At 44.0% G+C, this 12756-nt stretch overlaps 1 protein-coding gene across 1 annotated transcript in view; it reads right to left on the bottom strand.

Moving 5' to 3' along the window:
• The window catches only part of RHBDL3 (rhomboid like 3), a 120253-nt gene that overhangs the window by 27810 nt on the left and 79687 nt on the right, over positions 1 to 12756 (bottom strand). The window contains exons 3-4 of the mRNA XM_075071719.1: positions 4715 to 4939; positions 3659 to 3807 (exon numbers count right to left, since the gene is read on the bottom strand). Of these exons, the coding sequence (XP_074927820.1) occupies positions 3659 to 3807; positions 4715 to 4939 (374 nt within the window). The remainder of the gene's footprint in view (positions 1 to 3658; positions 3808 to 4714; positions 4940 to 12756) is intronic.

The following is a 12756-nucleotide window of genomic DNA, read 5'->3' as shown; positions in this document are numbered from 1 at the left end:
TCCCTGCTGTAACCTAACTGAAGGTGCTTATTCTGCTTGCTCTGAACATTGGACTCACTAGGCATAGTCACTTTCTTGTGTTCATTCTGTTCATGCAGGTACAGGGGACTCAGGCACTTAATTGGAAATGCCTAGCGAAAGTCAAATAGAGATCACAAGAATGATTCAGAGCATCTCACTGTCCTTGTACAGAAGGAAAACAAGAGGCTGACACTTAGTAACCATCCTGGGGAGTGTCCAACATTTTCAATCCAAACAACTGTCCTTATTTTAGCAAGGCAGCTTTTGCAGGCAAAGCTTATTCCTGTTAGGGACTCTAAAACCTATTTCAGTGGATCTGACACCTGTGCCTGTTCTTAAAAGTGTTGCCAGGAGTGAGCCTATTCAGTCCACTTTCCCATCAAGCTAAGAGCATCAGAGGTTCCATAGTCAATAAGCACCCATAAAATATAATTAGCTTTCTCCAGCTCTGAATGTGTCATTCTTGAAATGATAATGTAACTGATTTATTAGGACATTGGCCTTCTCTGGGACCAAACAAATGGGACTGAGAATCAATACAAGTCATTAGTTACGGCTGTGTTATAAATGAGTGGGCCCCCAATAATCAACAGCTGCTTTGCATGAAAGCAGAAGCGCAAAATTTACAGCTTCGGCCTGGCTTTCAGGTCTCTTTAAAAAGCTCTCTCCATCAGGATGGAGAGACAAACAGTGCATTTTTGGAATCTTTCTAGAAGCGCTGCCAGCTGGCCTTAGCAACTGCCTTCTTCTCCAACACCTTCTGACTGTCACTTTCACTTTAAAAAAAAGCAGATGAGTGCAGTAAATTAAGGGATGCAAATTACCATGTTAAAGTCTCAGCAGGAGGTATAACAGCAATAGACTCCACACCACTGGAATAGCCTGCCCTTTGAAAATGAGATGGGAATAATGGGCTCACAGTAAAAAGATTATTACCTTTTCGGGATTTATCTATTCTCCTGATACGAAAGGGTCTTAATACAGATAAGTCAGCAATAAATGATCATTTAACCATATAACTATTGATGCTGCTGCCTCATAAAAACTGCTACAGGGTTTATTATTCAAGAAGGACTGTGTGTGGTTTTGATGGTTATGTATCTACATGATTTAGAATTCATTGCAAAAGTAATGATGCTCTCTGGGATAAATCTCAAATATTTACAAAGGTTAGACATTAGATACTGTCTTTATTATCACCTCCCTCCGAAACCAGCCAGGGCTGTGAAGTAAACTTGGTAAATTAAGAGCTTGGCAAACTTTTCAAGCGAAGTCTGTGACTAACACCAGAGCGCTGCTTGCTAAGGCAAAGTGGTGACATTTCATGGATTAGAGAGCCATGCTGCAAACAATAACGAAAGAAGTTTAAACATTAATAATCTTACTTTTAATTCAAATAGATCCCAAAGCAGTTTGCTATTTGATCTGATTGTACAAGCTGTATAATACACATACACCCATGTGTATGTATATACAAGGTATACAAGTGCATAATATGGAGAGTTAGACCCACACATTTTTTACCTCAAGGTAATTCATGCACGTGAGCGATTCTCAGGTAAAAACATGGTGAAATCAAGCCTCTTGAGGTTTATTGTGAGGAAAACTTGCCAAGGTCAGCACTCTACATACCCCTGCTTGCCTGAGACTGACCAAAGCGAGTTTACCTCACTCTAAAGTGACAGTGCCTAGTCTTCACTGTGGCCAGGTCTATGCTTAACATTTAGGTTGACGTAGGTACATTGCTCAGGAGTGTAAAAAACCCACAGCCTGGAGCTACATAAATAAACCGACTAACCCGCACTGTAGATGCCACTAGGATGATAGAAGAATTCAACCTAGCTACCGCCTCTCGGAGGAGATGATTAACTAGAGCAATAGGAAACCCCCTTCTGTCACTGTAGGAAGTGTCTACACTACGGCGCTACAGGAGCACAACTGAAGCACTGTAGCTGTAGCACCAGTAGTGTAGCCATTGCTTCAGTTTTTACCTCAGAATAGCTCATAGGCATTAATTATACCTTTATACCACTGTATAATTTTGACAGTGAAGACAAGCCCTTGGTTGCTGCTCAATAGTTAAGGTTGAGAGTAACTTTCTGTTATAAGGCCAATTTTCCCCTCATCCTCACTTGAGTTTCTCAAAGATGGACCTTTCCACTTCACATTTTGCATGTGTGGTCTGTGTCCTGTCCAGTGAAAGTGTCTCTTCCTCTGCCCCCCACCATCTGCCCTTACCACCCTCAAGCTGGAGATGTGTTGAGACAAGGCCGTTTTTGGAGAGCCATGGCATGCAGGAGACACAGGAATTTCTTCTAACTTTTTCTTTTTTGCCCTGTCTTTTGAACAAAACTGGCTCCTCCTAGGAAATTTACTTGATGTTTACTTGAAAGATCTGGGTGAGATCTTATGCATAAGACCAATTGTGAGCTGAGTAGAGGCATGTTTAGGGAGTTATTCACTAGCAAATTAGGAACATCAGATGGATTTTTTCAGCATTTTAATGGTCACCACTGACGAATGGAAACCTAATCTTTCATTTAAGGGGGTGGGGAGGAAGAGTTTTTAGCCATTTCCTTGTAAGGTTCAAATTATAAACTATTGCAGAGAAGTTTGTCATGGTGATTTTTCCTATGAAAAATTTAGGGAAAAACCACAACTTATCTATCCAGACATTTGCGAAGATAGACATCACTGGCCCACACACACACAAAAGCAGCATGGACATTTCAGCCATTTACAGGCTTTTCTGTGGTGCTCATTCATCACTCTGGCATCTGAGCACTTCACAAATACCAATTAAGCAAGCCTCATAAAACTCCTGTGGGGTAGAGGCAGAGAATAGGGATTCATAAGACTTGGATTCTGTTCCCAGCTGGGCTTGCAGACTTCTTGTGTAACTTTGGGCAAGTACCTTCATTCTATGCCTCAGTTTCCCCTCTGATTGTCTGCTTGTCTTGTTGCCTCTTCAGGGCAAGAATTGTCTCATACTGTGTGTTTGTATAGTACCTAGAAAATGAGACTCTGATCTTGATTTGGGGCCTCTAGATGCCACCAAATACAATAAGATAGCAAAATATTATTAAGTAATTATATATTATAGGCACAGAGGGACTAAGCAACTCACACAGGCTGTCTGTGGCAGAGTCAGGACTAGAACGCAGATCTCTTGAATCCAAGTCCAGTACTGTAGCCACAAGACCAGATTTCATCTCACAGCCAAATGTGGCAAATTTGGTATAAAATTCAGCTACATTTTTGCAGATTTCTTCTTCATTATGCATCCAGGTGTACTTGGGGGAAATTGGGCAAATGGACAGTTGGGGAAGCGCAGAGCTACATAGTCCCAGATATGTATGTCGGGGTCACTGGCTCAGTAGTGAGAGACAAGCAACACCTATCGAATCACTAGTGCCATTTCCTCCAGTACAAGGACTTTGAAGGTATCCCATCTGAACAACAGCCCAATATTTTACCATGTCCCTCAACAGCATGCAATTTATTCTCCTTCACAGAATGGCGGTTTGCAACTGAAAAATCTTTTTATAAAATCCAATTCTGAACTGTTTCAAGTCAATCTCGCTCTTTCTCTGGAAACTCAGCTGTGGGGAACCTCTGCAATTTGTGACGTACTCACCCGGCATGCATGAATATGTAGGTTAGGTACCTCCAAGCCTGAGCACGGAGCTGAGGATGATACACTAACGAGTTCTTCAGGTATAAAGGATGGGTGACTTGCAGCACAAATCTGTCTAATGTCACTCCGTTGTAAAGAAAAAAGGCAACCTAGAAAAGCAGGGAGATTCCTCGGTCAATGAACACCATCGCTCCACTGAAATAAGCTACAATCCAACATCCAACTTGCGCAATAGGTTCCCCCAACTATTACAACATGCTTAGACAGCACTATGAGCATACTAGCATTTACAAACATACATGATTACAAGGTTCCTGCTCTGAGGAACTAACAAACTACAATTAAGATACACTTAACCCTCGAAAACAAACCAAAATTATTTTAAATCTACATACAACCGTTCACTGCAAAGGACCCAAAGGCACCTGACAAACTGCAGCTGGACAGCACCACTGAAATGCAGTCATCATGAGCAAGGAAGTGAGGAAAGCTGAGGGTAGGGACATGTTTTATTGAAGAATGACAAGGCAAGCACCTACCCCTTATGAAAGGTACCAGAGTCTTTAGCATCCATGCAGAACCTTGCTTTGTATGGTCTCCTTCTAAAGATCCCCAGGTTAGTAAGCTCCATAGAAACCAAAATTTATCTAGCTCAAAGGCTAAAGGGGATTGGAACCAAAGGCACAAGAGGTTTTAGGTTTTCCAGACAGATGACTGGACCACTCGCTCCACTTTTTGCCTAGCGGCCCACAGACAACTAACTTAAGCAGAACTTTGAAGCCATACTGAGGTATCACACCAGAAGCTTATGGAGTGGGAAGCAGCAGATGAATGACCTACACTTCCGCAAATCTCCAATTTAAATGTGAAAGTGAATATGGTGGTTTCACCCTGCAGCCTATTCACGCAGATCACCAAATGAGCACCGAGTGTGGGCCCTGGGGCAAAGCGGCTTCAAGAGAGGCAGGCGCATTGGCATTTTCTTGTGGGGTAAGTCTCCCCATATTGCTTGTGCTCTGAGAGGGGTTTCCAGGAGTGGTGCAGTAAGATACCTGCCTCTACAATGGTGATGGCAATCATGAACCAGGGTGGAGGACAGCAGGTGTAACTATCGTAGTACCACTTCCGGTCTATCTCGCGTGGCAGGGTCTCATAAGCAACGTGTCGAATTAGCCTCTGGGACAGGCTTAGTCCCGACTCTTCCAGCAGTGCCTTGCTGCACAGCCTCCTGTTCCCCTGCAGAATGGCTTGGCGGAAGCTATTGGACCTTTTGTTGCTCATCTGAAAAGAGAAAAAGGGAAAAAACATGAGCCCAAACCATGGGCCAGTGCGACTTCTCAGGTGGGAGTACTACCAAGCTGGGGCCTTCTGTGCCTAGGCCCAGGTGTGACTGTCTGTGGGGAGTGTTACCAGGCTGGAGCAGTGGGATCCTGAAGATCAGTCTGATACTGTCATGAGGCAGTGAGTTCCGCCTGACTGGGGCAATATGAACTCCCTTTGATTGTCAAAGTCCAGTAGCCCTTCCCTCTCCTGATGGCCTGCTCCCTTATCTCTCTCTTAACTCACTTCCCTTTGGAATTAGCTGTCAATTAACATACATTGAGCATCCTCCATTTCTACCTTCAGAAATCTCAAGAAAACCCACCTGATCATGAAGCATTCCCACTGTGTCTCAACCTGTGATCCACACACTCATACCTTTCCAGCTCTTCAGGACATGCATTTTCTCTGTTGTAAATGACATGTATATTTACGGCACCGCATCACTAACAACTGTGTTCCTAATCTGCAGCAGTTGGTGCTAGTGCAGGTTTTACACAGAGTTTCAAAGGGAGAATGCTAAACTTGTATTGTGTACCAAAATGATAACACTAGCTACAGCAGACAACAGATTTAACTAATATTCAGAGAATCCTAGCTATTATAAGCTTGCAATGTTTGTTTGTTTTTTGATTGTTACTATAACAAATAAAGGGGCAGATTTTCAGACAGTTTGGGCTTACAACTGTGTGACTAATTTGCATATGCAGTTACCATGATTGAATATGTACAGTATTAACTTATTATCTTTTTGAGCACACAATTTCCCAACTTGCATGCTCAATAAAAGCACTTGCACTCACAAAATTAGGCATATGGAATTTTGTGTCTAACTTGTCTTAAAAATCAGGCCCTAAATACCTGGTAAAGGGATAATTGGCCTCTGTTTGCAAACAAACCTGTTGCACAGCAGCATCATATAGCTGCTATATAATATGCCTAGTTTTCTCTCTGGATGAACCCTTGGTTCTGTGGGATTAGCAAGTGAAAACATTTGTGGATGAGCAAGCTCGTGGGGGAGTGGATTTTGCATTACTCAGGCTTTTACACTGAAAAATATAAAACCTTTTATTAAAGCTAATGTTTAAAATCAAGTTTACACAGGTTAAGAAGGAAGGTACTGTACATCCCAGGCAGGTTCGAAGCATGTCAGTAGGGCACTGTGTTAGGGGAAGCATGCACTTCTACTGTCCACTCTGAGGCCTGTTCTGTGGCCACAGTGGAGGACTGTCGAGCTAGCACCACTCACCAGCAATCAAAATGCATTTACAAAAACTGGAACAAAAAAGAAAAAAAAAAAATCACACAAATGCTAGTATAATGCTCAGCACAGACAACGCACGTATCGCTGTCAGCATCCAGGCTACGTTACTACAGCTGGAAAAAAAGTTCTTTTAAGGGAGACACCTGGATCTTATTCTACATTGCAACTCTAATTCTCCTGTGATGAGCTGCTGACAATAAACTGGGTGTGCTCCCCGCCTTCAAAGCGATTACAGCCTCCCATTATTATTCATGCTTGAGTACTACATTCCCGCATAATCGAAGTGCAGTAGAACTCTCTTCCCTCTTGTAAGGTCAGGAGAGGGAGTAAGCACTATGCGGTAGCCAAAAGCCAAGCTGTGGACCTTTCCCCTAACTTACTGCATTTTTGCAGCTTCATAATCCAAAAACATCTGCACCAGCACGGTGCCAGGGCTGAACAAAAGAAATACAGTATAACAGCACTGGCCTCTCTGGGTTCTTGGATCACTTTGTTTTTGGCTAATATCCTCAAGATGGCAAAGCCTGAACCTTGTGCTTTCAGGCACACGTAGGCTGTTGAGTAATCATTCCAAGCTGCTTTAAACACACTGATCATTGCAGTGAGCATCATGTATTTACTTGCTGTGATGCAGAGCACTGGGCCATTTTGGGTGACCATCTAGTAGCCTGGCAGGGTTTTTTGAGCCTTGCGCACAGTCCTTGAGATCCAGCGTCACAGTCGCTGCACTTTCATTACCATGTTTGTATAACTGGAGTGGGGATGGGGGGAGCTCCTTTCTCTCCTCAACCTCTCTCTCCTTTTCTTACTATCCCTCCATTTCCGCCTCACTCTCACTGGGGAGTCAAAGTAGGAAATGGAGAAAAATTCCATCCCCTCCCCTCCAAAAACTTTTATTTTTGTTTTCAAAAATCCAGATAAAATTTTTCATTTAAAAATGAAAGTTTTCATGACAAAATTTTTCAGTAACAAATTTTGAAGTGAATTATTTTTGGTGACACTTCGGTTTAGCTCAGACAGCTGCTCTTCACTGAATAAAAGATTTCCGAGGAAATATGTCAACTGGTTCTCATGCCTCGTGCCACAGAACACCAATGGCTACAAGCAGCGGTGTCGGCTGCTGCTTCTCTCCACCTTTTTTATTAGTATTTCCATCTAAGGCAGGTGCAAGTTTTACAATCTCAGGCAGGTCAATGGGTTCATCAAAGGGCCATGGCCACTACACTGAGCAAATACGCACACTGCCAACAACCTTATTCAACGTCTCTGGTGTTCAGTAGAAGATGCACAGTGCAGCAAAAGGATGTGGGTGATGTAATAAGACAGTCAACAGCTTGGGCAAGTTTCTGTGCTGCACCTGTAAGGGGGTCGGGGGGACAAAGATAGCTCAAAGAGAGCTGGCTTCAAACCTCATGTGTGGCCTCCCGTGTAATGACCGCTGTAGGGTCCTATTTGCCCAGAATCTCTGTAGGGTTGTGTGCGTGTTTCTGCCTATGACACACCCCGCCTGTCCCACACCTGGAACTGGAATACAACCTAAACCAGAGCTTGCCAAGGGTCCTCAGAAGGCATCCTTACAGCTGTGCTCCTGTGGTGCAGGAATCCTCCTCCCAGCTGGATCCCAGGCTTTTCAAACCCCTTTATGCCACTCCAGCCCTTTTACTTGGCATAAAAGGGCTGAAGCAGCAGTCAGGAATCTCACACAGTATTTCTTCCCCAGTAAATAAGTCTTTACTTAATGTTCAAGAAGTGTATTTAGCTAGGGATCACTTGTGGGCAGAGATGTGCTCACATCCCCGTTTCCTGGCTAAAGCACATTTAAAATTCTGCAGACCGTACTGTCTAAGGAAGCAGGCATCTAGTTTGTGTTCAGAGCGACACAGACTGTCAGTGTGCACCCTCCCACGGAGACTTGACTTCTGTTCTCTCTTGCTTCACTCTTTTTGCAATCAAAATCAAATAGTAATTCAGGCTGAAAGTGTTTGTTTGCCCGTCGAGCATGGAGAAACTTAGCAATCCCCAAACGCTGCTGCTAACGCATCACTACTGAGCAGAGAGAGGTAACAACTTATTTTCCTGGCTACTGCAATATGTGCCACTACCCACTGCATTATATCAACCTACGACAACAGAAAACCATCGTTTCCATATTCAACAAAAGAAAGTGATAATTAGAGTTTAGAACTGAGCGGTGTTGCCAGCCCTTGGCAAATGATCACATTCTCTCTTGACAATACATATCACCATTGTAGAGATTAGCCGGGCGGCGTCGGGGGCGAATGTCAGTTTGGAAACACGAGAGGCCCCAGCATTGGTTTTGCCATGGGTGGTTTTTCTGCGATTGTTATTCAGCTCTGGAATATAGACTCATTTCATCATTGCTTTACTGGCATATCATTCCCAAGTGTGACAAAGATACAGTTGCATTCAACACAGAAATGTGAATTCAGAAGTCCTGCTGTGCACTAGTATCAATCCAATTAATCATACAGCACTGTCCAGCCAAAGATTTCAAAGCACAACGGGAAGGGCAGCATTGGCCTAACTCTGCTCCTACCGAAATCTCTGGTAAAACTGCTTGACTCTCATGGACAGAACTGGAAAGGATTTAGTAAGGTAAGAAGATGGTTTGTGGTATGCCACCTCTCCAATGGCTGATTACAGCTCAGGATACAGACAGAGGGTCCAAATTCACCCCAGTTGTCACACCACTGAAATCAGTGGCTTTACACCAGGAATGAGTCTGGCCCAGAATCTCAGTTAATGAATATGGAGAAAATGTTTACAGCACCACCCCCGCCCTAAGATGCACATCACAGAGCCCAGGAGACATTCAGATCTTTTCTTTCTCTAAGGATATTTCTTTGACACACTCTCCAATGGATCTTCTCCCAACTCTCTGTGTATAAAACTACTACTCCAGAGAGATGAATAGAGACAATGGGGTAGCTGCCTATTTCTGGCAGGTGGGTGTCTGTTTGCAGCACCTGAGTTGCTGGTGGAGCATCCCCCAGAGCTGTCACACACAAGCAGAGGGTGGCAGCTCACTACTTCTCCTGGCTGGGTGTCCCAGTACACAGGTGCTCTCCTTGGCTGTATGGCTCTCCAGGGCCAGGTGAGCTGACCACTGACTGGAAGCAGGGACTGGCAGCACATCCCTTCCCAGGTGCCTGATGCAGTTTCACCATTCTAGGAACCTGCCTTTGTGCAACTTGTTTGCCTGCTCTTGGTGTGGACTTGTTCCAGCCCAATGCACATTCCCCACAGCCATGCATCTTGTGTCACCATTTACACCTGGAGGAGCGGACATACAATGCTACCAAATCACAACAGCAGCACTTTCCATCCATTCTGCACAGGCAGCAAGTGATCACACAAGATGCAGGGCAGTGCGGAGTCAGGCCCCTTGCCTCTTCTTAGTCCCCACATCCATTGCTCATCATCTAGCAGTCTTTTCCTACAGTCTCACTGCTACTGGCATGAAAGCCTTCTCTCCTCTGCTGCTACTGCCACAGGTCTCTCCCTGTCTCTCAATCAGCTCTCAGTTTTAAACAGTTCTGTTCTCCATTACGTATCATCACTTTCCTGCACTAGAAAGGCATTATTTAACAGCATTTCAAGGATGCAGATTGTGATGAAAGACACTGGGCTGCAATTTTCAATGGAGGAGGGAAACAGAAGGAAAAGCTTAGGGAGTGGGACTTGGAGAGGATGCAAAATGGCAAGATTCCTACTGCCAGGAATTTGACTTCTGCTGGAGGGGACTGGTTGTGTGTACTGAGCCCCTGTTTGGATCAGGCCCCGAAATAAAGAGTCTTCGTGCTGGACCCTGATTATAGTCATGGCCCAGTCAAGTGCAAATGCTCCAGTGCACGATACAGCTCCCAATATCCAGGGCCATAGAGTGGGGATACAGCAGAAGTCTCAGGACATGATCCAAACTCCACTGAAGTAAATGGGGAGACTTTGGATCAGACATTAATTTCATGAACTTGTTCAGTCCCCTGAGAAGGCTGGGACCCAGGGCAGTAGAGACAGACAGACAAACAGCAGATTAAGTAACTATTTCTGCTTGGACTGAGGCTGGATGAAAAGCCTGTTTTTTCCTTTGGAAGAATCCAATCTTCCCAAACAGAGCTTCCCATATGGTCACAATTTACTTACTTGATTTTGGAGGTTATATAATATTGGTATTTATGAGCCAAGCATTTAATCACCAGCTGAAAGAACACTGAGTCCATTGTTGGCTCACACATTACTGCGGATCCAAAAACACAGGGCAGGCCACCCCATCCTCTCTTCATGCAATTGATCTGCAGCTTCTTTAATGAGCATGATATTAAAGCTACAGGCAAATGAAAAGGAACAAAAGCCCCACACTCATTTAAGGCTCAGTCTCCTCTAAATGGCTCTCTATTATTCAGGATGCAAGGGAGAAAGAAACCTCCTTTGTCAAACGGCCAAGTGGGCACAGGCCTGTAATGATGACAGAGCTCTGGACCTGTAGGCACACAGTTCACCTCTGATGGCAAGTGGGTTTCTAGCGGTATGAACATCCCAGACAAAACGGAGGCCTGAATTTAGCTCTGAATGTCTCTCCACTTTCAGAGTGCTCAACATCTGGGGTGTAGGGTTGAGTCCGTTCTAGAGAAGGGACTAACTATGCCCATTAGGAGCTGGATCTGAATTGTTTCTAAGATCAAGGGTGTCCAAACCCTCAGGTCATTGTAAGGAGGGGCCAATGCGCCATTCCAATCTAGAACCAACTTTCCCCATGACTTCAGATTGAGAACTTTGGGTCAACCTGATCTTGAAAATCTGGAAGCATCAAAATATTAGATTAGAGGCAGCTTTTCACAAGATCCACAATGGCAATGGGAGCTTCTGGATAAAGAGCATTTTGAAAAATCAGACCCACTTCATTAGGTGCCTAAATGGGAGCTGCTGAAGTCTTTTGGCCCATAATGTTCTCGTCTCTACAGACACCTGCCCATTGGCTCCCATCTCTGCTGAAATCTATTAGAAAAATCCCTTTAACTAGGGATCAGTGAACTACTTCACCTCAGATAGGACATTCCCTCCCAGAACCTTTATCCAAAACGCAAACTGAATCTTAGAGGTTCAGGAGACCCACGTCTCACCAGCAGTGGCTCTACTATTAGGGGACCACCCCAGAGAAAATGGAGAAAGAACTCTCTGACATATACATTTAATATCACTACTATGGCACATCCCCTTCACAGCTAGTAATTTACTAATGCAGCTCTTCCAAAGAAAGGATCTCTGCAGGGGCAGCTGTGCCAGTCCCCTGACTCATAAGCGGCACACTTCCTTAAGAGTATTCCCAAAATACCACAAAGAGGCTGCTTTCAGTCCAATTTTCTGCCCCAATAGCCTTGGAAAATCGTCAACTTTTGCCCACTGAGCCTAAACTTTGAGGTTTTCCCCTGACTACTTTGAACACATCCAATACACTGTGACATGCAATTTGCTCACCCTCCCCACCCCATATGATTCTCCCAGAGACAAACCACTAATATGAGAGGTTAACGGAGGCCTTTTAAAAGCCTCCATCAGATTCAGTTTTACAATCCACTTTACTTATAAATTCTGTATTTCTAATGAATTTTGCTTTCAAGATTCACACTTATTTCCTTCCCTCATCCCACACTTCCACAAAGCTCTACAGTGGATATGCGTAGGCTCTCTCCAAAGCACACAGCTCAACATCAATTTCATTTCCCACATATGCTTCACATATCCTTCTTTTCATATTAACATAGGACTGGAGCACCTTCCTGGAGAGCCTCCACTGTCACAAAGGAAAAACCAATCATCTTTAAGGTCTTTTCTTAAACCTAGCAGTGGATTTTTAATTTGAGGAATCATAGAAATTACAGATGGAGAAGATCTAATCAATTATCCAGTCCAGCTCCTAGCCAGCGCAGGATTGTTCCCTGTTCAATACTTTGTCTGTACTAATTTTAAATGTCCCAAGCTCTAGAACGTCCAGCCTTTGCTTGAGACAGACCTACCCAGCTGGTAGGTCTCACTCTCAATGCTTCTCCTAACGTTTCCCTTTTCAGCACATAATTCCACCCCTTCTAGTGAATTCCCTTTGAACTGCACCCAAATAATTCTTCTCCTGCCTTGGAATTCATACACTTCAAATACCATTATTTCTAATGTAAAGGATTTTTTCAGGAAACGATTACTAATTTTTATTATTATTTTGAGGGAGTTCTATGGCTCGTGTTCCATGGGAGAACAGCCTATATGATCACAGTGGCCCCTTCTGGCCTTGGATCAATGAATATTTCAGACCATCGTGCCTCCCCAGCTTAGGAGAGTCAATTTCAGATGGCAGGTCGTGTTGCTCATGGGGCAATGACAAGAGGTGAAGCATCTCAACACTGCTGAATGGAGGGATACAAATAACTGCATTCCCAGTAAATTCTAGCAGTCATGGCTTAGCCCCTTCTGGCTTTTGCAGCCTTTGGCACCAATTACATTA

This window comes from Chelonoidis abingdonii, chromosome 13 (genome assembly GCF_003597395.2).
Source record: "Chelonoidis abingdonii isolate Lonesome George chromosome 13, CheloAbing_2.0, whole genome shotgun sequence".
NCBI lineage: Eukaryota > Metazoa > Chordata > Testudines > Testudinidae > Chelonoidis > Chelonoidis abingdonii.
The sequence above is the reverse complement of the archived record's forward strand: the minus strand, read 5'-3'. Positions and strand labels throughout refer to the sequence as shown.